Source organism: Diabrotica virgifera, chromosome 5 (assembly GCF_917563875.1).
Source record: "Diabrotica virgifera virgifera chromosome 5, PGI_DIABVI_V3a".
NCBI lineage: Eukaryota > Metazoa > Arthropoda > Insecta > Coleoptera > Chrysomelidae > Diabrotica > Diabrotica virgifera.
In genome coordinates, this window is record NC_065447.1 from 35,502,270 (window position 1) to 35,530,080 (window position 27,811).

Genomic DNA, 27,811 nt, shown 5'->3' on the forward strand with positions numbered 1-27,811 from the left:
TAATTTTTGATTGGAATTTTGCTATTTTTGGCAATTTTCACACGTATTATCGATAGTTTTTATTAAAATAATATATGTTATGAGTATTTTAAGGATATGAAAATTGGTGTGGAGAAAAAGGACAAAAACAAAAAGGTGATGGTTTGAAAATTATGATGCTATTGTTTATATCTTTGCCGTAAATTCCGGTCAACTTTGACCAGTTGTATCTCAGGAACTACTCATCAAAATTAAACGTTTTTTCTTTTAGAAGAAGCGTCCTGCCACTGTTTTTCGAATACCGTTTTTACAATTTAATTTAGTTTAGTATTTACCGAGATATTTTATTTGTTTATAAGACAAGAAATTCTTTATAATTTTAAAATATTCCTGAGGCCGCTTAAATAGTCCAATTTCAATTATGTAAAGTGTATTAGATAGATGTAGTACGTTTTTATAAAAAAATCATAGTTACTCTTATGCATCGTAATTATTGTCGATATTATAGCGATCGTAAATTTTTAATTAACAATTCAATTGTTGCTAAACTGTTTATTCAATTTTCATGAGCTTCTGAAATTATAATCTATACGAAAAGGGATTTTACATTACCAAGTTATTTAATTATTGATTAACAATTACTTATCTAAAATTTTAGTTGAAAATTAAAGATTTTGTTGGAAAAACCCGCTTTTTTCGGGGAAAGTTTGCGTCGAAGTAAATCGGAAAAACCACGTCTCTATGCAGAATTTAATTGGGGTGAATTTTTATTTGAGTGTTTTTGGTGTAAAGTTAAAATCTTTGGAGTTATAGAGCAAAAATTGAAAAAAACACGATTTTCGGGCGCCATTTTGTTTATAAAAAAAGTAGCACACTATCTGCGGACTTTGCATACCTATATTATTAATATATACAATCATAAGATTCGATTCCAGCAATAAAATTGCTGGTAAATAACTTTTCCCAAAAATGTCCTATTCTCCGATAATCAGCCCAGTCTACTGATCCAACGAAAGCAAACCCCGGCATGGGGCATATAAAATAACATAAAGTTATTCTACATCCCACCAGACTAAAAACAATGGGAACCTTCTCTGGTTACACCTCCGAAGCTTCTACAATTTGCATCCGTTATGGCTTGCAAATTGTAGAAGCTTCGGAGGTGTGACCAGAGAAGGTTCCCATTGTTTTCAGTCTGGTGGGATGTAGAATAATATTATGTTGTTTTATATGCCATTGGATTGAAAACTTAGTCTATTTTATTTCAATTTATGCATATAATATGGGTTAAAGCACATAAATTATTTAATTTTGAAGTTTGAACTTTTGACAAAACCGCATCCATAGAAAAAGTACAGTGCACAACACATGAGAAAATGACATAATTCTCTCTCACTTTATTTGCTGCACTCGCCTTTTTTCTCACTTGTTGTACAATATACTATTTTTATAAATTGTACTAAAAATTTTTCGGCATAGGCAGATAATATTTTAGATTTTTTGATCATTTTTAAGGCTCAAAAACATAAGTTAAAAATATTATTTTTGAAATTATAAAGTACTTAAATTCAAGTTCAAAACTTATTCTATCAGTTCTTGATAAGTAGATATTTTGGGCTAATTTTAAAATATTGTTTTTTAGTTGTTCATACCATAAGGAACCTTTCTCATTTTCAATTAAAAATATATAGATGAAGTTTTCGATCCTAATAGCATTATTAATAATATTTAAAATATTACTAAAAGATTTTTAAATCGAAAACTTATTGGTCCATTTCCTTGGTAACACCTCCAAGGCTTCTAAAATTTGCAAGCCAAAAAAAAAAATCTTTTAGTAATATTTTGATATTTTCTAAATATTATTAATAATGCTATTAGGATCTAAAACTTCATCTTTTAATTGCTAGATGACGCTAGTCACCTAATATTTTCACTTCAGTTGCAATGGGTGGGAAAACCTCTCAGTACGGATCAATTGGGATATGGAGAACAAGCCTACGTTCTTTCCGATGAGGCTCCACTAAGAGCCGAAAATCGCGATTCAAGGGACTGGACTGCGCTCCGTATTCTAATTGAAAAGTAGGATTGTTTTGCCTTCGCATTGCAACTGAATTAAAAATAAAATTTTTATTTTATTTTTAAAAATATATAGTTTAGAATTAAATACGGCAAAAAACTCTTATCGGGACCTGATAGAAGATGGTTTAAACTTGGATTTAGGTCCTTGATTATTACAAAAATAATATTTTTTACTTGTGGTTTGAACCTTGGAAATCGTCATTTTTCGTTATTTTTTCAGTTTTAAATTGTTTATAAATCGGCTGCGGCAAATCGCATCCTGTGTGACCGAGCCTTAAGGGCACGTTCACATGACAAGTGCTGAACGCGCGATTACAACTACATACATTTGGGTGTAATTATTGTCGTCCTGATTTTTATAGCCCATAACTTTTTTATTTGCCACCTTCATTTACCACTGTTATTGTTTTTATTTAAAAATATCAATACCCATAATTCTTATCTTAATTTAAAAATTTATTAGTTCTGATAATATTCATGCTTCGCTTAACACATAATTATTTATGATTAACACATTACCTTTATTTCAGCTTTAGTTTTATATCAATGTTACCAACATTTAAAATTGTAACTCTTCTAATCATAAAACGTATTAGTCTAAGGGCCGGTTGTTCGAACGCTAATCAACATTGATCACTATCAAATATTTAATTACTGTCACAACTGTCAATGTCAACTTTGGTTGGGTTGCTGAAAACATAGTTAATTATAATTATGAGATTAGTTAGTCAATTAACATAACAATTATTAACATAATTGATTAACTAATTTCATAATTGTCATCAATAATTATGTTTTCGGCAACCCAACCGAAGTTGACATTGAGAGTTGTGACAGTAATTAAGTATTTGATAGTGATCAATGTTGATTAGCGTTCGAACAACCGGCCCTAAGATACAATATAAGGTCGATCTGTTTAATGGATAAAAATGATTGGATATGTTAACAATTAAAAAAAACAAGGGTTGCCCGATCAATCTTGTTCTAACTATAATTAATTAATAATTAAATTGACATTTTTAAAATGACATTTTTCTATAAATTAAAAAAAATGCTGTTCTGAAGCTATTTACTTGTGCCATTTTGATAATCAACTATTTCCAATGGGAAATAAGCCACAATTTTACCAAAAAAATTATTTTATTAACGTTTCGTTAAATTAAAGATACAGTTACACACCAACAATAAATCAAACAAAAACGCAATATATGGAAATGGGAGGGGACATAACAAATGATAGTAAATATATTAAAATTAAAGGAGCAGATGCTGTCTATAGTTTTTAAAAACTGGGGAGGAAATGGGGAAACAAAGAAGAGTACGGACATATTCGCTATTGAATTGTTTTGTTTTGTTGTTAATTTTGTTTTGTTTTGTCAATTTTAGTGCGTTTGATATGTTTAATTAAAAAAACCTTCAAAGAAGTGTTTTTATTTACAGCTCTTACAGGAAAAGAGATATTCGTATAATTCAAAAAACAAAACCTTAGTTATACCTCCAGGATAATACAAAAGGAGTACGAAATAAAATCAACCCTCCAATTTTTCCACAGAATTTTTTAAAATTAGGAGAAAATACAACGCTTCCATTCACCCCCGTGTAATGCCATCTAAGGAAAAAAAATTTGTTACCGGAATAACAACAAACGAGAATCTTGAAAATTGGAGTATAAATAAGAAAGTAATAGATTGTCAAACTTAATCAAAAATTTTGGGTGGCAGAATTTTGTGCCGGTGAGTGTATATTGATCCAAACAGATTACTGAAGGGTTTTGGGGATCGTTGAACACAATACGCCATCAGAACCGACCCCCGAAACACCTTGTATCCAGGATCACTGCTAAGGCATGTAATCTTCTGGAGTTTCAAGGGTTTTTGAAACTAATTTAATGCAAACGGATTACTCGGAGGTTTTAGAGGTTGATAAACACGAATATGGCATCAGAATTGGCCCTCAGATTATGTTTAGTGTGACTGCTATGCCTGAGTACTCTGTTTGCATCAATTTAGTATAGAAAAGCCTAAAAATTCCATAAGATTCCATAATTCACGTGCCTTAGCAGTGAGCCTGGACACCAGGTTCTGGGGTGTGTAATGGCGTATTTGTGTTCAGCCTCCCCAAAAACTTCAGTGTAGTCTCTTTGCATCAATATGGTGCCGAAAACTCTCGAAACTCTAGAAGATGTTGACCTTTGGCACCAGGAGCTTCCGGGGTCGATTCTGATGGCGTATTCATGTTTAGCAATCCCAAAAACCCCCAAGAAACAAAAGCTGGCCCTTAATATACTGATTTTGATATGTTTATGAACTTTAGGAGGCATTTTATGCACTTTAAAGTGCAACTATGCATTTCCGCCCATTTTTGTATAGTATATACTTTTTCCTGACGTCATCCTGACGTCATCCTGAACACAATTTAAAAAGTTGCAAGTCTGTAGGTGCTGTAACTATATAAAAATCGATTTATTTCGGTGTTTTTAGTTCTAAAATGTCTAGTCTGTGATTGCGTAAATCCATTCGCCAGAAAGCAACTGTTTTATTTATTTTATTTTTATGTAGATATTATTTCCGCTTAATAACATTTGTTTGAAAGGTATAATATAATAATCTTAAAAACCATTACCAAAACGATGAGAACATACATATTTGTAGCAATTTTATTTTTAATTTTTACCTGATTAAAATCATTTCCTTTATAAATATTCTTGGTTATCTTAATAAAGTCTTTATATAAAATTGTTGTTTAAATTTATTGATATATAGTCTGTTCGCTAAACTCAGACACAACTGGCTAGTGATTTTAGTAGGTAATTTTTTTGTTTTTGGCCAATTTTGTTAAAATTGACAACATTACTAATAGCCTAATAAAATAAAAAAAAGTCAAAATGTAAATTCGTACAGGTTAAAACAAATTTTATATCAAAGTTTAGGTGGGTACAAAAGATATTTTCAAGAAAGTATCCAAATCATACAAGGGGATCATTGTTTAAATAATTAAAAGGGGGTCATTTTTGCAAAAAAATTACTTTTTTAACTGCTGAGGTCATTCAATTACTAATGAAGGTCTATAGGATTTTTTTCTGCAAAGCTGAAGGGTAAATTTTTCACATAAGACTTACTAAATTAAATTTACCCCCTATTTACTTAAATAATTATACATAAAACTTTAAAAACAAATTTGCAAAAAATTATTTTTAGCGTCTTAAATAAGCAATATAAAATATCTTATTTTACAGAATACGTTGCGCTATGTTACCAGTATTAAGGAAAAAAAATTGGTCGAAAAATATTTAATATTTTTTGAGATATTGAATTTGTTTATTAAATGTTACTATATTTTCAATTGCAAAAACGCGGTTGTTGCCAAAGAAATATTCACCTGCTTAAGATCTCATTAATTTTATTTTTATGTATATTTTCGATAAATGTATTGATAAATTCAAATTTCAATTAAAATGCCCTAAAAGGGCATTTGAAAATTATTCAAATTTGTTTATAATTTGTTTTTTTAATACCGTCGCGGGGATTAAGTATTTTGAAATGCCGTTTCGATAATTGGGTTTTTGGGAATTATTTACTAATTAACAAAATTTTTTTGTCGTTTTTTCTTCTTTTTTTTTCTTGGAGTTATATTACTACGGGCCCTTTTAGGGTTAAATTTTATTAAGAATGTCGAATCTCTGAGTTGTAGATTCTAGACCTAAAAATATTAAGATTAAACTAAAATCTCTTTAATAAAATATGGCTACTTACTGAGTTACGGGGTGTTTTATTTAAAAATTTAAAAATTATTGTTACCAAGTACTTTAAAACTATTTGACGTTTCCTTATCATACTTAGCAGCAAGTGTGGTTATTATACACCCTATTAAATTATGATTAATAAACGTTTCTAGCTAGTGCCAGAGGCGTACGACAGGGTATAGTGAATGATTGACCCTTCCCAAATTCTACGCCACTGAGTGAATTACTATTTTAGCGAAATTTTTCGATTCTCCAATACTGTGTATGTAAATAACTTTATAGGTATCGATAAAGTCATCAGCTTGAGATATATTGAAAGTTTAAAATGAATGAATGGATGAATCAAAATAACTATGCCGTTTCATTTTTAACGTCCAATATCTCGAAAACTAATGACTTAATCGTTACCAGTAAAGAGTACATTATTTACATAGAAAGTATTGGAGAATCTAAAAATTTCGCTAAAATAGTAATTCCCTCAGTGGCGTAGAATTTGGGAAGGGTCAATCATTCACTATACCCTGTCGTACGCCTCTGGCACTAGCTAGAAACGTTTATTAATCATAATTTAATAGGGTGTATAATAACCACACTTGCCGCTAAGTATGATAAGGAAACTTCAAATAGTTTTAAAGTACCTGGTAACAATAATTTTTAAATTTTTAAATAAAACTCAGTAAGTAGCCATATTTTACTTAAGTGATTTTAGACTAATCTTAATATTTTTAGGTCTGGAATCTACAACTTATTAGAGATTCGACATTCTTAATCAAACTTAACCCAAAAAGGGCCCGTAGTAATATAATTCCAAGAAAAAAAAAGAAGAGGAAAAAAAGACAAAAAAATTAGTTAATTAGTGAAAAATTCCCAGAAACGTAATTATCGAAACAGCATTTCAAAATATTTAATCCCTGCGACGTTATTAAAAAAGCAAGTTATAAACAAATTTGAATAATTTTCAAATGCCATTTTAGGGGGAAGTTTAACTGAAATTTGAATTGATCAATACATTTATCGAAAATATACATAAAAATAAAAATAATAAGATTTATTACAAGTGAATATTTCTTTGGCAACAACCGCGTTTTTGCAATTGAAAATAGAGTAACATTTAATAAACAAATTCAATATCTCAAAAAATATTAACTATTTTTGAACCAATTTTTTTATTAATACTGATAACATAGCCCAACTTTTCCTGTAAAATAAGATATTTTATAGCGCTTATTTAAAACGCTAAAAATAATTTTTTGCAAATTTGTTTTTAAAGTTTTATGTATAAATATTTAAATAAATGGGTTGTCAAATTTAATTTAGTAAGTCTTTTGTGAAAGATTTACCCTTCAACTTTGCAGAAAACAATCCTATAGACCTTCATTAGTAATTAATTGACCTCAGCAGTTAAAAAAGTAATTTTTTTGCAAAAATGACCCCTTTTTAATTATTAAAACAATGATCCCCTTGTATGATTTGGATACTTTCTTGAAAATATCTTTTGCACCCACCTAAACTTTGATATAAAATTTCTTTCAACCTGTACGAATTTACATTTTGATTTACATGTAGTGTAATTTTATTTTACTAGACTATACATATTTCAGACTATTTGTCATCTTCAGTACGGTGTAGCCAAGTTAGAAAAAGAACATGTTAACTTGGGACAGGATCACTACATGCGCACTGTCACCATTTTCTGCAACAATGTCAGAAAGAACTTGTCTTTCGTGAGTAAAGACAGGTAGCGAGTGAAAGCGTTGGTAAAAACTCGCAAAGTGAATGGGAATATAAAAAAATGGGGATAGGCAACCGTATATACGTATTTTCTCGGGTAGCTTTACTTTCTTGGCTGTATTAGTTGTCGCCCTGAAAGACAGGGTCTTTTGACATTGTTGCCAAAAATGGTAACATTGCTCTTGTAGTGACATTAACATTCTCATTTTCTAGCGTGGCTACACCAGTGGCAGATTCAGAAGAGGGTCACGAGGTCATAACCCCCTCCCAAACGAAAATAAATATTAATTGAATAATCCTAAAAAAATTTAGGCTCATCCAAAAAATAATTGAAAACCCACTTATTCTAGGGGTGGTAAAACTAACCCTCAGCAACAATCACCAACAATCACCCACAAGATCCATCACCCCACCTCCCAAAAAAATTTCTGGATCCGTCACTAGGTTACACCGTACTGAATACGGCCAACTTTTCTGAATAAAATGAAATTATTGATAAACAATTACTTATCTAAAATTTTAGTTGAAAATTAAAGATTTTGTTGGAAATACCCGCATTTTCCGGGGAAAATTTTCGTCGAAGTAAATCGGGAAAAGCACGTCTCTATGCAGAATTTAATCACGGGGAATTTTTATTTGAGTGTTTTTGGTGTAAATTTAAAATTTTTGGAGTTATAGAGCAAAAATTAAAAAAACACGATTTTCGGGTGCCATTTTGTTTATAAAAAAAGTAGCACACTATCTGCTGACTTTGCATACCTATATTATTAATATATACAATAAAAATAATAAACTTAAAAATAAAACCCATAACTAAATTAAAATTCATGGTGACGTTTCAATTATTACTTTAATCATCGTCAGAATAATAAGTTTGTTGAGCGGATGCTTTAAAATAATTTTAAAGGAACAAACAATAATTAATGAAAACGTAAAAATGACATTGACAATCATTGGGTTAAGTCAATAATTTCAAACACGCCATGTCTTGTTGTGTGTTTAAGGGTGGCTTCAAAAGAAATATGGATAATGCCTCCTTGATGCTGAGTTCCGTTGGAGAACTTGCATGACCAATGATTGAGAAGTCCTTACGACTAATAGGGTGGTTAGAATCAGTCATATGTTGGAATACCGCTGAATTTGGAATTGTTCTTGATCGTCTTCCTAAGTGAGGAGTGACATCTAAGTGTTCGCAACATCTGACATTAAAGTGACGTCGAGTCTTCCCGACGTACGTAGCTGCACAGCTACTACATTTGAATTGGTATATAATGTTAGATGCGAGATCACTAAGAATCATGTCTTTCACATGGAAACGAGATCCTATTCTTTCCAAAGTCGTGAAAGCAAATCTTAATTCTATAGAGGGAAATGCTTTTTTAATTGTTCTACGGATGTTGCGTCGGATTTGTAAGCTGTGGTAACCAGTATATGGAAGTTTGATATAGATCTTTTCTTTAATTTCTTCTACTTTACTGTTTGGTTGGAATTTGTTATTGAAAAAACGTCTGATGTATCTTTCTAAGAAGTTCAACGAAAAACCATTTTTACTTAAGATCACCTTTATGTTTTCTAACTCTTCATGTAGGAATTGCCAGGTTGAACAGATAGTGAAAGCGCGGTGAACAAGTATATTGATTAAACTTGTTTTGTATTTGTTGGGAATGAAGCTATCTGCGTTTATATACAGGCCGGTGAAGGTTGGTATTTCTATATATTGAAGTGAAAAAACCTGAATGTGATCTGAAGATGTTAATTCCTAAGAAGGGCAGATTTCCATTGACTTCAATTTCACTAGTAAATTTCATATTGTGGTGTTTCTGGTTGAGATAATCTAAAAAATGTTGAATGTGATCGGTATGTTTGAAGATGAGAAAAATATCATCCACGTATCGTCTATAAAGAAGTGGCTTAAAATCAATTGGACAGTCAGCTAACCATGATTTTAAGCCACTTCTTTATAGACGATATGTGGATGATATTTTTCTCATCTTCAAACATACCGATCACATTCAACATTTTTTAGATTATCTCAACCAGAAACACCACAATATGAAATTTACTAGTGAAATTGAAGTCAATGGAAAACTGCCCTTCTTAGGAATTAACATCTTCAGATCACCTTCAGGTTTTTTCACTTCAATATATAGAAAACCAACCTTCACCGGCCTGTATATAAACGCAGATAGCTTCATTCCCAACAAATACAAAACAAGTTTAATCAATATACTTGTTCACCGCGCTTTCACTATCTGTTCAACCTGGCAATTCCTACATGAAGAGTTAGAAAACATAAAGGTGACCTTAAGTAAAAATGGTTTTTCGTTGATCTTCTTAGAAAGATACATCAGACGTTTTTTCAATAACAAATTCCAACCAAACAGCAAAGTAGAAACAATTAAAGAAAAGATCTATATCAAACTTCCATATACTTGGTTGCCATCGGTTCCATATAGCTGGTTACTACAGCTTACAAATCCGACGCAACATCCGTAGAACAATTAAAAAAGCATTTCCCTCTATAGAATTAAGATTTGCTTTCGCGACTTTGGAAAGAATAGGATCTCGTTTCCATGTGAAAGACATGATTCCTAGTGATCTCGCATCTAACATTATATACCAATTCAAATGTAGTAGCTGTGCAGCTACGTACGTCGGGAAGACTCCACGTCACTTTAATGTCAGATGTTGCGAACCCTTAGGTGTCACTCCTCACTTAGGAAGACGTTCAAGAACAATTCCAAATTCAGCGGTATTCCAACATATGACTGATTCTAACCACCCTATTAGTCGTAAGGACTTCTCAATCATTGGTCATGCAAGTTCTCCAACGGAACTCAGCATCAAGGAGGCATTATCCATATTTCTTTTGAAGCCACCCTTAAACACGCAACAAGACATGGCGTGTTTGAAATTATTGACTTAACCCAATGATTGTCAATGTCATTTTTACGTTTTCATTAATTATTGTTTGTTCCTTTAAAATTATTTTAAAGCATCCGCTCAAGAAACTTATTATTCTGACGATGATTACAGTAATAATTGAAACGTCACCATGAATTTTAATTTAGTTATGGGTTTTATCTTTAAGTTTATTATTTTTATCAAGTTTAATGGTGTGTCCTTATCTAAATATATACAATCATAAGATTCAATTCCAGCAATAAAATTGCTGGTAAATAACTTTTCCTTGTATTTTGCTAATTAGCCCAGAGTATAATGTTATGCGCTCCAGAATGGTCCTCAGTTTTGCAGAAAAATTTTTTATGGTGGAGGTCATACGGAAAAAGTCACGAAAACGGTCCAAGCTTAAAATCAACAATGGTTTCAGCAGGACGGAACAACCTGTCACACTGCCAGAGAGTCTCTTTGAATACTGCGCGATTATTTTTGGAGTTGCTACTCACCAGAACTAACGCCACCAGATGCGTATATGTGGGAATGCTGAAAGAGTCAGACAGATCCAACGTCTGGCATTTCGGAATTGCAGACTAGAATTAAAGATTTTTTCGTGCCAGAGGCAGTTGCGGATCTAGAAATTTTGCCTTAGGACGGGAAATTTGTCTTAGGGGGGAACTTCCAATGAAAAACCAACCAAAAGACATAAAAAATAACCAGGATTACATAAAAGACATGAATAATAACTTATAGGCATTAAGGTCCCTTAATTTTCCTAACTAGCGTGTTTATTGGGTTGAATTTGTTTTTGTGTGGTTTCCGTTTTATGTTATCTAATATTTTATGTTTTGAACAGTAATAACGAGCGATCCACAATTATTGGGATCAAAGCAATCCGTGGAAAAAGTACGTATGTCTTGTTTTAATCTGAAAGAGAGCCGGAGTGTGACGTCACGACCAACTGCGGCTATATTCAGTGTTGTTATGATCACTTTGCCTTTCCATAATAAAGAATAACGATTGAAAACACGTTGAAAAGATACCCATCTCAAGACCTTTTAATTCGTATAAAGTTAAAATGTTGCTTCCTCTGCTACTTTTTATGTTCAATTATAGTGTTTTTTAAGTTGACATATGTACACTGACAAGTATCTGTCAAAGTTGACTTAAACTGGTAATTATATCTGAATTAAGAATAGACATGCACTGTATAGCTATCTCTGTCGTTCAGAGCCACCTATGGTGACAATAATTTTGGATCACACGTTATTATGTTTGAACAACTTTTTTTTCTTTAATTTTGGACCTTGTTAGTGGGAGAAATTTTCATATTTTTCCTCCTCGTAGCACTAGTCAGAGGGCATCTTTGACACCTGTTTTATCGGGAACGTGCGTCGTCGTGAATAATGTTTGCAAGGCTATATCATGTATACAAGATATATAAATAATCATAAACATTTCAATATTCATTTTAGTGCTGATTATTTTGCCGCATAATGTATAATGGGACAAGACAGTTGAAAAATTTAATTCTACACATACTATATTTTTTGTCTTAAAGAAAATAAAGTATTTATTTGTTTAAAATAATTTTTATTAAAACTGTTATTTCATGTTTCAAATTCTTATTGTTGTTTATAATTAAGTACGTACAGTGTACCTATTGTAATATATATTTTATGGTACCTCCTTCAGAATTGTATGTATTGTTAACATTGTTAAAACTTTTTAGAATCCAATTAACCGCACCCACCAGAGGACCTTTATAGTCATAACGTCATAATTTAATATGATATGAAGCATTAATACCATGTAAATATTTATTTATTTTAGTAAAGCATAAACCTGTGGTTTAGGTGTATCTGCTACTTCAGAAAATAGTTACTTCTACTGGCTTCAAAATCAAAAATGAAATTCTTCAAAATCTTTGTTTTCTTTGTCTGTTTCACTGTATCCATTTATGCAGATCGTGAATATAAAATACAAGGTAAATATTTATTAATATGATATTAAAACTGTATGTAATTATAGGCTATTGATTATGTACTATAGAAAGGAACTACAACGTTAACGGGGTTTTATTATTTCATATGGTCAATGAATCTCTATTGATGAAAAAACCGCGGAGTGCTACCATTTAAAGGGGTGCGTTTTTGAGAAATGGGTGAATTAGTCCCTGGGCACAGGTTACATTAGGGTGAGTTCTATGCACTTTTGGTACAAACACGTCTACATAAAAATTGTTCCTGGTTAAATTTCCTATCTAAATATAACTTTTTAAAGTCAAAGATACTTTTTTTTACAAAAATATATTCAAAAGAAAAAGCACAAAGAAACCCAAAAGAAAGAAATTTTGTTTCTTGTCCCATAACTTTTGTCCACGGGGATATAGGTATAGACATTGCTTCACGGAAAAAAAACTTACATATTTTTTCTTTAAAATGGTGTTTGGTAGAGGTCATTAATTTTTACAGTTTTCAAAATATGATTTTTCAAAGTTTGCCACTCACAGCAATTTTGGGCCATTTTCCTTGTTATTTCGCAAATATTGTTCTGTAACTTTTTTCTACGTAACTTTAGGCATATGCAATAGTACATGTAAGAGAAATAGAAATCAATTACCTTTAAAATGTTCTACTGTAGAATGTTGTACGACTTCTTTTAAAGAGGTTATCTTTTTCAAAATTTTATACTTTTAACGAGTTTTTATATTTTTTACGATTATTTTTTAAATTTCCCATTATAACTTTTTTTTCTACATTTAGGTATATATTATAGAATAAAAAAGAAAGCTTATTCTGTTTACTTTAAGATGGTGTATTATACAAAATTCTAGGATCATTTTTGAATAAGATATGCTTTTTCAAAATGTAATAAGTACTTGCAACGATTCTTGATTTTAGGATTATTTTTTAAACTTCTCATTATAACTTTTCTATGTGATAGTGTGTTAAGATTGAATCTTATTTTTTATATGTGGACCTTTGGATCCACTTGACTTGGCCGGGTAAAATTCAAAATATGGATTAATTCCAATATTTACTGTCAAAGCTCCTGCACCACAAGCTTTGCTTGAAAAAATAGCATGTAAATGTACCAAAGGATGTACAAAAAACTGCGGTTGTAGGAAGATAGGAATTAGTTGTTCAATATTCTGCAAAGGGTGCATGTGTATGGATACTAATTATTGGAACTCTTAAGATAACTAAGATGTCAGAGGAAGATATTGAAGCTAATGCTAACCAAGAGATGGACTTTGTTTTTGAAAATTTGTTAAATGTCAACTATTAAATAATTTTAACTAAAGTGATGTTTTCTAAAACTAATATTTATGTAATTTTTGTAAAAGAAATAATTTTAAATAAAACAGGTACAAAAATATCAAAGAATTTTAAAAAACAGAAAGTAAGCCCTCTTTATTGAGCAATATATAGTATATTCATGTACAAGAAACAAAAAGTTATAGTTGGTTCGCTAAACTCAGACACAACTGGCTAGTGATTTTAGTAAGTAATTTTGCCAAAAAAATAATTACTAAATAGTTAGTAATTTCACCAATCTTAATGGCAAAGTTGACCAAAAACAAAAAAATTACCGACTAAAGTCACTAGCCAGTTGTGTCTCAGTTTAGCGAACCCACTATATAATGAAAAATTTAAAAAATAATCGTAAAAAATGTAAAAAATAATATTTTTTTCATATTAGGTATTATATAATATATAATATAATATTATATTATATATACTATATATAATATAATATTATATAATATATAATGTAATTTATAATAATATTATTTTATTTTTATATTATATTATGAAAAATCGTTAAAAGTATAAAACCTTGAAAAACCATAATCACTTTAAAAAAGTCGTACAACGTTATACAGCAGACCATTTTAAAGGTAATTGATTTCTATTCCTATTACGTGTACCATTACATATACCTAAAGTTACGTAGAAAAAATTACAAAACAATATATGCGAAATAATAAGGAAAATTGCCCAAAATTGCTGTGAGTGGCGAACTTTGAAAAATCATATTTCGAAAACTATAAATCCTAATTACCTCTACTAAACAACATTTTAAAGCAGAAATATGTAGGTTTTTTTTCTGTAAAGCAATATCTATACCTATATCCTCTAGGACAAAAGTTATGGGACAAAAAACAAAATATCTTTCTTTTGGGTTTTTTTGTGCTTTTTCTCTTGAATATATTTTTGTTAAAAAGAGTATCATTGACTTTAAAAAGTAATATTTAGATAGGAAATTTAACCAGGAACAATTTTTATGTAGATATGTGTGTAGCAAAAGTGCATAGAACTCACCCTAATGTAACCTGTGCCCAGGGACTAATTCACCCATTTCTCAAAAACGCACCCCTTTAAATGGTAGCACTCCGCGGTTTTTTCATATATAAATGTCCACTGACCATATGAAATAATAAAACCCCGTTAACGTTGTAGTTCCTTTTAGCTATCTTATTTTGAATATAATCAATAGCCTATTATTTCACAATTGCTTAATCCACCATAACATTGACATATTGTATTTGTTTATAAGCTAAAAAATAATTGTTTATAATTTTAAAACATTCCTGAGGCTGCTCAAATAGTACAATTTCAATTCTGTAAAGTATGCTAGATAGGTATAGTGCCGTTATATACGAAATTACCAGAGATCGGCAGTTCTCGAAATTTTCGATTTTCCAAATCTGACTGAATTGAAAATTGGACCAAATCCCATCTTAAAGTTCAGGAAAAGAATCATCCATCCATGTTTTTCGTTCTCGTCCCCAAAACTCCCAAAAACTTCAAAAATTTAAGTCCGACCTTTACGACTTTTGATAGCACTGAACATTACCTTTTCAACGCATTCTAATTTTGAAAATCGGTTATACCATTCAAAAGTTACTGAGCTCAGAAGTATGACTTAATTTTTATTTAAAAAGGGGAAAATGTTTGTGGATATGTATGTATGTATGTATGTGTGCGGAAAAGTTACACCGATTTGAATTTTTTTCTGTGTTTCAAGAGGGAGTCAGGGAGGGCCGATTCACAACCGGTGTAGTTTGTGACTTTTGAGTACCCATAAGCCAGCTATAGGGCTAGGTAAATACAAAATGGCATATTTTTTGAGCGTATATATATTACGTTCAAGGAGAAACAGGAAAACCGCAAATACACCAAATCAATAGCGTTGAGTTAAGCTTTCAAATGGTGCCTAAGCGGTCAAGATCATACTTACACACGGCTTAGTATAGCCAAAAACTGAAAAATTAAAAAATTGAAGTGTCTTAGATGCAAAATTCACCATTAAAATGGTAAATAGTTATTTAAATCTGAGACTTTTCGTGTTGAAAGTTCTTTCTGGTACATCCTTAATCTGTGACTTTAACAATTTATAAGACCACAGACGACGAATATAGAAAACAAAAAGGATTCATTGCAATCTCACATTTCGTTTTCATTCGTCTCGGAAAAGGACAGAAGAGGAACTTTCTAGTACTCAAATCTGAGTAAAGATAGAAAAGTAAAAGATGGTTTTGCTTGTTTTTGATTCAGAGGGAGGCACAATCGCTGGACAGCTGTTTTCACCGTTTCGGTGGTACAACGCTTAGTTTGATCGGAGAATTAGTAGTTTATTTGCCGGCCACAATTATTAGGATGGCTGGGATATGAACTCGGATTGTATTATCACACGTCTGGTGTCGTAACTACTAGATAATTTGGGAGAAAGTGCGACAAAGGCGATTATTTATAACGCTTAACCTGTAATCGAGAAACATTACATTCAACTTCATACATTTAATATATAAAAAACTTTGAAAAACTCCTGATATAAGAATAAAAACCGCTAAACGCCGTAAAAATGAGTGGCGCATACAATAATCCAGCTACAAAAGAGCTGATATGAATATTACGTGGCGCGAAAATGTATTTTCATTTTGATGGAAAATAAAATTCTAGTTTTATTTTGAAAAATTTTTTCCATTATATTTGCTTAATTATGAAGTAAAACGCGCCACAAAAGAGCCTCAAAATGCAAACTGTATCAAAGTTACTCTTTTGTGACGCGTTTTACTTCAAATTTAGCAAATATTATGGAAAAATCTTTCAAAATAGAACTAGAATTTTATTTTTCATTAAAAAGGAAGATACATCTTCGCGCCACATAATAAATCAGCTCTTTTGTAGCTGGAATATTGTATGCGCCACTCATTTTTACGGCGTTTAGCGGTTTTTTATTCTTGTTCATAGTTATTCTGGTACATAATATATCATAATTATTAAGGTTATTATTGCGAATGTAAATTGATAATTGTTGCTAAACTATTCTAGTCCATTCTTTCACGGTTTTTGCTCTAAATTTTAAAGAACCGCTTGGATTGACATGAAATTTGGCATAGCATAGCTTACATGTCAAAGAAAAAAAGTGATATTGTGCCGATGTGTGCTTTTGCCCTGGGGGTGACTTTCACCCCCTCTTGGGGGTGAAAAAATATATGTCCAAAACAAGTCCGGAAATGGGTAAACTGACTAATTTTAAGTAACTTTTGTTCTATAGAGCTTTTTCGCCAAGTCAACACTTCTCGAGTTATTGGCGAGTGAATATGTTCATTTTTCAACAAAATAACCACATTTTTAGACGGTTTTTCGCAAATAACTCAAAAAGTAAGTATTTCGTCGAAAAAAGCGTTCTTAGCAAAAATATAGCCTATAAAAAATTAACCAGAGTTTTAGCCAATGAAAAATAGATTCATATTCACCAAATTTCAAACAGAATATTTCGACGTGAAATATCCAAAAAATTAAGCACTTTTTGGGGAAAACCCATTATAACTTTTTTAAAGTATTCAAAAAAAGCTTTATTTCTGTTTTTACAAAAAGTTTATAGCATTAAATTTAAGCAAGCTACGCTGAAAATAAAGTTGGTCCCTTTTGTTTTTGCAAAAAAAAATCGGGAAGACCACCCCCTAATTAGTAACTTAAATGAAATTAATCGTTACCGCTCTACAAATTATTTTACTTATGTTGTGTTTATAATATGATCTGTAAGTTTCATCGATTCAAAGTGCTTATTTTTGAAAAAATTTGGTTTCAAAGTAAAATTTTTAAAAATTAAAATTTTGAAAAAAATGCTTTTTTTCAAAATAACTTAAAAATTGTTAGAGATACCAAAAATCTCGAAAAACAAAAAAAGTCAGATTTGCTTTTCTAAATATCATGTATTTTTTTGTTTTTCTGTTAGACAAAAATTGATTAAGATTTGGTGTTTCTAAATTTGCATACATTCGTGATCAGTGACTCGTTCAACCCCTTTTAACTACAGCCCTTTCAATAATAAGGACTTTGAACCGATGAAACTTACAGATCATATAAACAATATATACACGAGTCAAGAAACTTGTGAAGTCGTAACTATTAAGTTCACTTAAGATACTAATTAGGGGGTGATTTTCTCGATTTTTTTACCAAAACCAAAAGGGACTAACTTTATTTTGAGCGTAACTTGTTTAATTTTGATGCTAGAAATTTTTTTTATAAAACAAATATGAAGCTTTTTTTAAACACTTTAAATAAGTTGTAATGAGTTTCCCCGAAATGTGCTTCATTTTTGGTTATTTCACGTTAAAGTATTCCATTTGGAATTTGACGAATATGACCCTATTTTTCATTAGCTATAACTCTGCTTCTACTAGGTATAAAGACGTGATATATACACCATTTTTTTAAATTTTTTATAGGCTATATTTTTGCTAAGAATGTTTTTTCGACAAAATACTTACTATTTGAGTTATTTGCGAAAAACCGTCTAAAAGCGTGGTTATTTTGTTGAAAAAATGAAGATATTCACTGCCAAATAACTCGAAAAGTATTGACTTAGTGAAAAAACTCTATAGAACAAAAGTTACTTAAAATTAGCCAGTTTGCCCATTTCCTGACTTTCTTTGGACGGATATTTTTTCACCCCCAAGAGGGGGTGAAAACCACCCCCAGGGCAAAAGCACATATCGGCACAATATCACTTTTTTTCTTTGACTTGTTAGCTATGTGTATGCCAAATTTCATGTCAATCCAAGCGGTTCTTTAAAATTTAGAAGTTTTGCAATATTTTACCGTTAAAGAATGGACTATTCGTTAAATTTCCACCATTTTATGGAAATATAATCTACACCAAAACAACTTTTTTTTTTTCAAATTATTTAATTATTGATAAATTATTACTTATCTAAAATTTTAGTTGAAAATTAAAGATTTTGTTAAAACCCGCATTTTCCGAGGAAAATTTTCGTCGCAGTAAATCGTGAGGACATGTCTCTATGTAGAATTTATTTACGGTGAATTTTTACTTGGATGTTTTTATTGTAAAGTTGAAATCCTGTAAGACTCTAAGTTACAGAGTAATAACTGAAAAAACACGATTTGGGGTCGCCATTTTGTTTATAAAAATATAGCACATTATCTGCAGACTTTACATACCTATATTATTAATATATAGAATCATAAGATTCGATTCCAGCAATAAAATTGCGGGTGAATTACTTTTCCTTGTATTTTGCTGATTTGCCAGAGTAAAATAAATTGTTTAAATACGTATATTTATAATATTTGTTTTTTTATAGATTGCTTAAAACCTTATATTGATGAAGATAAGCCCATTATAGGTTGCTATCCTGTTACTTATAAAGTGTGGCGATGGGACATAAAATCTAAATCCTGTGTAGAGGAGACGGGGATATGCGGTATCTACAGAAGACACCTTTTCAAAAGTGAAGACAACGGTGAAGATGAATGTAACAAGGTAGCAAGACCAGTTTGCGAAAAATTATATTCGTTACTACCATGTTAACCACAAAATCACATTGTTTATGCTTAATATAATATTTAAAATGTCTATAAAAGTATTATTATTATTATAACTAGTACAGCGAGTGTTACTCATATTAGTGTCAAACTATATGGCGAATTATGGTACTTATTCATGTGACTTCTACGTAACATATCGTAGAATGGTTTTTCTGATAAGGGCCTCATAGAAACTACCTGATCACAAACAAGAAATAGGCATTAATAAAATGCTTTCATGTTTTTCTAATCCTGAAAAAACTAATAAATATTTTTGAAAAATTTAAACTCAGGATGAAAGATTACATTATTACCGAGAGCCGAAAGTCCCTTAGAATAAACAAAATTTTTTTAATGGGATATTTGAAATTAAAAATCACACTCAATTTTCTCTTTTTTTCTCACCTATGTAACTTATCAAAATAAATTATAGAACTTTTCAGCCTTCGGTAATAATGTAATCTTTCATTCTGCGTTTAAATTTTTCAAAAATACTTATTAGTTTTCTCAGGATTCGAAAAAAAATGAATGCGCTTAAAAGCATTGGCCCGAAATGTTGCGCTTACGCTCTTAACAGGCCGGTTAATTCTAGTTTAGTAATTGTACTTTTTATTTATCATTCAGAGAACCACTGTATTCAATTCTCTTTAAATATTGCTAAGGAACTGGTGGTAGCTAATGTGGATAAGAAAGTGGCAACCGTGGCAATGTGGATACTGCGAGCAATATATAAAGGAATATACAGAGAGGGACAAAATTATGGAATAAATTCAGTTTTTCGAAAAAGGAAGCTTTTGGAGAAAAATCCCGAAATAGGTCGATTTTTGTTTTTAAATTATGATTTTTTGACATATATATCATAGACCAGCGGTTCTCAATCTTTTTGTGTCATGTACCACCAAATACTTTTTATTATTTTTGGTACCACCTAACTGAAATACATATCTAACTAGGTGATCTGTTTAACTATAATAGTGGTGCTAATTTTGGCTGTTTTTGCGTTTTGTGTACCACCTCAAAAAATAAAATGTACCACCAGTGGTACATGTACCACAAATTGAGAACCGCTGTCATAGACCATACTAGGTCCTGCGTACAAAAAAAAGTTGACTAATAGCAAGCTGAAAATTTGTTAATAGCTTAACGGTGTCTAGTCGGACAAACTTTGATGTATGGGAACACTGGAATAGGGGAAGTTTTAATTGTGTAACAGGTTAAAAATTTTGAACATCAGACTACGAAAACCTTTCATGTATTTTGTCGGACAGAAATTTATTTATTACCACTTCATTAAACTCTCATGCAACAATCAGACTGGTCTTTATCACCAACTGGGTCTTCTAATGAGTGAAACACGAAGAACATGTCAAATGACAGGAATCATATCGGTTAGTAATAGCAGTCTGATTTTTGCCTGAGAGTTTATTGAAAGGGTAACAAATCAATTGGATGTTCTGTCCAACAAAATATATAGGACGTTTTCGTAATCTGAAGTTCCAAATTCTTAAACTGTTTCACAATTAAAGCTTCCCCTGTTCCAGTGTTCCCGTACATCAAAGTTTGTCCAACTAGACGCCGTTAAACTATTAACAAATTTTCAGCTTGCCTTCAATGTTTTTGGTACGCGGGATCTAGGCCTAATAATTATGATACACCAGAATAACTATGAATTTCATATAAAAAGGAACTATACCTATCTAACAAACTTTATAGAATTGAAATTGGACTATTTGAGCGGCCTCAGGATATTTTTTAAAGTTATAAACAATTTTTTGGTTTATAAACAAATGGAATATCTCGAAAACTATTACATTAAATATAAACGAATTCGGTACAAAACTGTTAAATGTTGTAAAAAAGCAAATTTATTTCTTATTAGTAATTTCTGAGATATAGCCAGTAAAGTTGACCGGTATTTGCGACGAATTTATAAACAATGGGAAAGTAATTTTCAAACCATTACCTTTTTAATTCGGTCCTCTTTCTACGTACAAATTTTAATATCTTTAAGATGTGAAAAATCCCAAAAATACCAAAATCCCAATCAAAAACTAGGTTGAAGAAAATACAATATCAAAGTTTAAAATTAGTCGAGGAAATGAAGCATTTTGGCTCGCAATTTTTTCGTCCAGCATAGATTTACTTGAAATTTTCACAGAAGGTAGGGAATAGTCCAAGGATCATTTTCTATATCATGTTGCTGTACGCTAGAACCTTGGGGGTAGTTGCCACCCCATCTCGGGGGTGGGAATTTTTTATTATATTTTAACCATGCAAATCGATGTAAAAAGTAATTTTAAGAAAAAACTGTTTTTTACATTTTCTTCGTAAAACTAATATTTTTCTAGTTATTCGTGGTTGAAAGTAACAGTCTTTCGACGGAAAAATCGACTTTTTTAGAGGGTTTTTTGAGAATAACTCGAAAAATATGCATTTAATCAAAAAAACTGTAGATATCAAAATTGTTTCTTTTAGTAACACAAACGAAACTTTTTTTCTATAATATTTTTACGACCAATACAAACCGAGATACGGCATGTTAAAAGTTGCATAATTTGAAATAAACAAAGCCAAATAACGGGAAAACTTTGCATTTTTCCAGGAAAAGTTACATGTTTTGTTAAGCATACAATAAGATCTTTCAAAAAAATAATAAAAAGTATCTAGCATAAAAATTGAGCAATTTATGGACAAAAAAAAGTCGGTACCTATTTTTCTCTACGAAAAAAACAGTGAAAACAACCCCCTACCTACCCTTGTAACTAAAAATTGGTCTTTTCCTTTCTGTAATTCCTTTTATATTTATATTATCAATACACCCAAGAAGTTTGACCTATTTAAAAGGCTTAATATTAGAAAAATTGGAGTTTAAAGAAAAATTGATTTTTTGCAATTTTGCAATTTTTATCATTTTCTTCAAAATATTTCCGAAAATACTGGAGATACGAAAAAAATTATAGATCACTAAATTGTAGCTTTTTCAATAGCTAAAGTTTCTTTATGCATAGATTTTCATTACAGTAAAAAAAAGTTAGCGAGATATAGCTGTTTAAAACATCTATTTACGAGCAAACATCCCCTTCTCCGAGCCCTTTAAACCCACCTCAATTAAAAATTAAGGGATCTTACGGAATTTAATTTACACAGTCTTATTACTATTCAAAAATCCTACAAAACTGTTATTGAAAAACTTTTTATCTTTAAAAATGAAGGAGCTATGTTTATAAAACTAATTTTTTTTTCGAAAAATTCGAATAGTCCCCTTGTAGAGCATTTTCAATGTACCTATATAATACCACAGAGCCGGTTCGTATACTGGATGACTAAAAAGCTATTTGTATGTGTATTTTTATATATTTGTAAATTCGTATTTTTGTGTCAATAAATGTTTTTGTAATTCTTTAATTCTACTTTTTTTTCTGTATAGATCTATTAAATTGTCTACTTATAAAAATTGCAATGTTATTACGGGTGGTTTTTAAGGGTTGAAATATTATGACATTGTATCCTAAAGCATAAAACAATCATTATTTAACCAATCAAAACCAAATTTTACCTATATTAAAGTTTACCATGTTTTATATAATTTTTGGCAATAAGGGTAGTTTACACCCCTAAAAATAATCAACGCCCTTGAGCATGATATAGAATATGAAGTACAGGGTAAGATTTTTATGTAAATTGATGCAAGCCGAAATTATTCTTTTAGGATAAGTAAACTTTTCATATATAGCTCCAACAAGGGTGGTTTTAAGGGTTGAAATATTGTGATATTATATCTTAAAGCACAAAACAATCGTTATGTAACTAATAAGAAGCAAATGAACAATATTAAAGTTTAAAATGCTATTTTATAATTTTTTACAATTAGGGGTGGTTTTCACCCTTAAAAAACCAAAAGCGTACAACGGCTCAATATAGAAAATGAACTAGAGGGTGATATGAGCCTAATCCCAAATTTTTGTACAAATCGATGCTGGACGAAAAAATTGCGAGGTTTTGCCATTTTTCCAGCTTCATTTCCTCGACTAAATCGGTATACGTTAAAAAATATATATTTTCTGGGCTTCTCATGGAGCAATTTTCTTCATTTTTTTTTCCAAGTAAGTCCAGTAGAGCCACCTAACTAATGCACTAGGAAATGCCAAAAAGGTTTAATTTTGTTATAATGATTGATTAATTTATTTTAAACAAAATAAAACTATACGTATATTTTTTGCAGTTGTAGACTTTTTTAGAAAAACCTACCACCCGTGTATCCTTTAACGTTCAAAATAATAATATTCTCATTTGAAAGCTGTACATATAGTTATTTAAACAATCTTTGTTTAAACAAATTAAAACATTTTGTTATAATATACATATAATATCTAGTACAAGGTATAATCTGATGTTTGGGAAAAAGGGCTTAAGTCAGAATTTAGCAAAAAAAATTTTTGATGCCTTCTGGACCAAAAAAATCCGCTCTTTTTATTGGTACAAACGGTTTAAGTCTACCACATTATAATTCAAAGTTATTCACGATGATATGAAGGTCCCAAACATGATTGTTCAAAATGGTGTGGCAATGAGACTTAAGTCAATTTACGTCTCTTGTACCATATATTGGAGAATAACTGCTATGATCTAGAAGGCATATATCTTGACATAAGCCTTGCTGATCTTAATTTATTTTCGGTTGTTTGATCAATAGGTAAATGTTTTTATAAAAATATTATGTATACATCGAAAAATAATAGTTTTGGTTACTAATAAATAATAATATTGACATTAGTTATATTTTTATTACTTATTAAATAGTTCTCTATTTTCTAGCACAGCACTTTTTATTTTAGTTGTATAGGCAAAATAAGGCAAAATAACTAGACCTTGACATAACTAAGTAAAATCTCCAGTGGCGGAACGCTGCGTAAGGGACAAATGTTGTGGTGCGTCACAAAAAAAAAATAATACAAGCTGCGACTTTGACCCCTTAAATCTACCTTCATCGCCAACTCTGGTTTCCGTCCCTGGAGAGTATGCTTAGTTAGGCCATAATCTACTTACTCCCAAATTTTGGTTCACTATCTCGATCACGAACGTCATAAGAAATTCCTTATAATTTTTATATTCACCCCTGCCCCCACCCCTTTGTCGGCCACGCAGCGTTCCGCCCCTGGAGATTTTACTTAGTTACGTTATGACCTACTTATTCCCAAATTTTGGTGCAATATCTCGATCATGAGCACCACAAAAAAAAATAAATACCGCGACTTCGACCCTTTATAACTACCCTCGTCCGCCACTTCGGTTTCCGCCTCTAAAGATTTTATTTAGTTATGTCATGGTCTTCTTATTCCCAAATTTTGGCGCACTATCTCAATCACGAACGTCGCAAAAAAAACCTTATAATTTTTGTATTCATCCCTACCCCCACCCTGTTGTCGGCCACGCAGTGTTCCGACCCTGGAGATTTTACTTACTTACATCATAACCAACTTATTCCCAAATTTTGATGCACTATCTCGATCATGAGCATCACAAAAAAAATTAATAAAAACCGCGACCTTGACCCCTTATAACCACCCTCATCCCCACTCTGGTTTCCGCCTCCGAAGCTTTTACTTAGTTATGTCATGGTCTACTTATTCCCAAATTTTGGCGCACTATCTCAATCACGAACGTCGCAAACAAAAATTTTATAATATTTTTATTCACCCCTACCCCCACCCCGTTGTCGGCCACGCAGCGTTCCGCCCCTGGAGATTTTACTTAGTTGCGTCATGGCTTACTTATTATTAAATTTTGGTGCATTATCTCGATCAGGAGCGTCACAAAAAAATAATAAAAACCGCGACTTTGACCCCTTATAACTACCCTCATCCTCCACCCCTTTGTCGGTCTCGCAGCGTTCCGCCCCTGGAGATTTTACTTAGTTACGTCATGACCTACTTATTCATAAATTTTGGTGCACTATCTCGATCATGATCATCACAAAAAAAAATAATAAAAACCCCGACTTTGACCCCTTATAACTACCCTCGTGCCCCACTCTGTTTCCGCCCGTTGGGGAAAGTCATGTACACACATAATTCAACATATCCCCGTATAGTTTTTCCATATTACTTATCACGCACAAAATCCGCTTCTATCTCTCCGACTATATAATCTGATGTTTGGGAAAAAGGGCTTAAGTCAGAATTTAGCAAAAAAAATTTTTGATGCCTTCTGGACCAAAAAAATCCGCTCTTTTTATTGGTACAAACGGTTTAAGTCTACCACATTATAATTCAAAGTTATTCACGATGATATGAAGGTCCCAAACATGATTGTTCAAAATGGTATGGCAATAAAACTTAAGTCAATTTACGTCTCTTGTACCATATATTGGAGAATAACTGCTATGATCTAGAAGGCATATGTCTTGACATAAGCCTTGCTGATCTCAATTTATTTTCGGTTGTTTGATCAATAGGTAAATGTTTTTATAAAAATATTATGTATACACCGAAAAATAAAAGTTTTGGTTACTAATAAATAATAATATTGACATTAGTTATATTTTTATTACTTATTAAATAGTTCTCTATTTTCTAGTACAGCACTTTTTTATTTTAGTTGTATAAGCAAAATAAGTAGAGCATGACATAACTAAGTAAAATCTCCAGTGGCGGAACGCTGCGTGGGGGACAAATGTTGTGATGCGTCACAAAAAAAAAATAATACAAACTGTGACTTTGACCCCTTAAAACTACCTACATCGCCAACTCTGGTTTCCGTCCCTGGAGATTATGCTTAGTTACGCCATAATCTACTTACTCCCAAATTTTGGTTCACTATCTCGATCACGAACGTCACAAAAAATTCGTTATAATTTTTATATTCACCCCTGCCCCCACCCCTTTGTCGGCCACGCAGCGTTCCGCCCCTGGAGATTTCACTTAGTTACGTTATGACCTACTTATTCCCAAATTTTGGTGCACTATCTCGATCATGAGCATCACAAAAAAAATTCATAAAAACCGCGACCTTGACCCCTTACAACCACCCTCATCCCCACTCTGGTTTCCGCCTCTGAAGATTTTACTTAGTTATGTCAAGGTCTACTTATTCCCAAATTTTGGCGCACTATCTCAATCACGAACGTCGCAAAAAAAAACCTTATAATTTTTGTATTCACCCCTACCCCCACCCCGTTGTCGGCCACGCAGCGTTTCGCCCCTGGAGATTTTACTTAGTTGCGTCATGACTTACTTATTATCAAATTTTGGTGCATTATCTCGATCAGGAGCGTCACAAAAAAATAATAAAAACCGCGACTTTGACCCCTTATAACTACCCTCATCCCCCACCCCTTTGTCGGCCACGCAGCGTTCCGCCCCTGGATATTTTACTTAGTTACGTCATGGCCTACTTATTCCCAACTTTTGGTGCACTATCTCGATCATGATCATCACAAAAAAAATAATAAAAACCGCGACTTTGACCCCTTATAAGTACCCTTGTGCCCCACTCTGTTTCCGCCCGTTGGGAAAGTCATGTACACAACTAATTCAACATATCCCCGTATAGTTTTTCACTTTCAATGGTAGATACACAAAAATATAGACATAGAAAAGTTGCCGTCTGTAGGTCTTAAGTCAGTAAATAGTAAGATCTATATGTCTTAAGTGCATTTAAAATATTAAAAATCTACGAAAATTGTCTTCTTGCTATAATTATCATTTTATTATGGTACATTGAATGGTACTATTGTACTAAATTGGTTAAAGGTAACATGTGCGATTTATAACAATTTTTGAAACATTCAAGTATTCCCCCTGTAAACTTTGATTTTATGACTTAAGCCCTTTTTCCCAAACATCAGTTTTGTTAAGTAAAGTTGTTTTGATAAAACGAAAACTTTTTGAGTTATTAGCAGAAAACTGATTAAAAACATTGATTTTTTTCGACATAAAACTAACACTTTCGATAGCGAATAAATCGAAAACTACTTATTAATTCTATCAAAAAAAATTATAGAACGTTTTTTGCTTAGAATGAATGTTTTTACCATCTTTTGTGGTCAAAATATAATAAAAATTTCCAACCCCGAGATGGGGTGGCCACCACCCCCATGGTAAAAGCGCATTTTGGCATCATATAGATTTTGATCCTTGGACCATCCACTACTTATTCTCAAATTTTCAAGCAAATCGATCCATTTTGTAAAAATTGCGAGGTTTTGTCCTATTTTAAGCTTCATTACGTGAACTAATACCTAATTTATGTACCTATTTGTTTTTTTTTTGTAGATTGCTTAAAACCTTATAAAGATGAAGATGAGCCAATTATAGGTTGCTTTATTACATTTTGGCGGTGGGACATAAAATATAGATCCTGTGTAGAGGTGTCTGGGTTATGCGGTATCAAAAGAAGACACCTTTTCTACAGTGAAGATGAATGTACTAAGGTAGCAAGACCAGTTTGCGAAAAATTACATTTAGGACCACCATATTAACTACAAAAACACATTGTTTATGAGTAATATAATATTTAAAATGTCTATAAAAGT

The 27,811-nt window shown here is 31.5% G+C and overlaps 2 protein-coding genes across 3 annotated transcripts in view; one reads left to right on the forward strand and one right to left on the reverse strand.

Annotated features, from left to right (window-relative positions):
• LOC126885677 (uncharacterized) overlaps nucleotides 1-27,811 on the reverse strand; it is a 220,355-nt gene that overhangs the window by 38,100 nt on the left and 154,444 nt on the right. The gene's annotated exons all lie outside the window — the stretch shown is intronic.
• Nucleotides 12,163-27,809, forward strand: LOC126885680 (uncharacterized). 2 transcript variants are annotated; one of them, XM_050652380.1, is made up of 2 exons: nucleotides 12,163-12,416; nucleotides 19,056-19,334. In XM_050652380.1, exons 1-2 carry the CDS (start codon nucleotides 12,338-12,340, stop codon nucleotides 19,280-19,282), a joined length of 306 nt encoding a protein of 101 aa, XP_050508337.1. In that variant the 5' UTR covers nucleotides 12,163-12,337; the 3' UTR covers nucleotides 19,283-19,334. The 2 variants fall into 2 exon arrangements, with proteins under 2 accessions (XP_050508337.1, XP_050508338.1); XM_050652381.1 differs by lacking the exon at nucleotides 19,056-19,334 and adding an exon at nucleotides 27,552-27,809 and having other exon boundaries at nucleotides 12,174-12,416.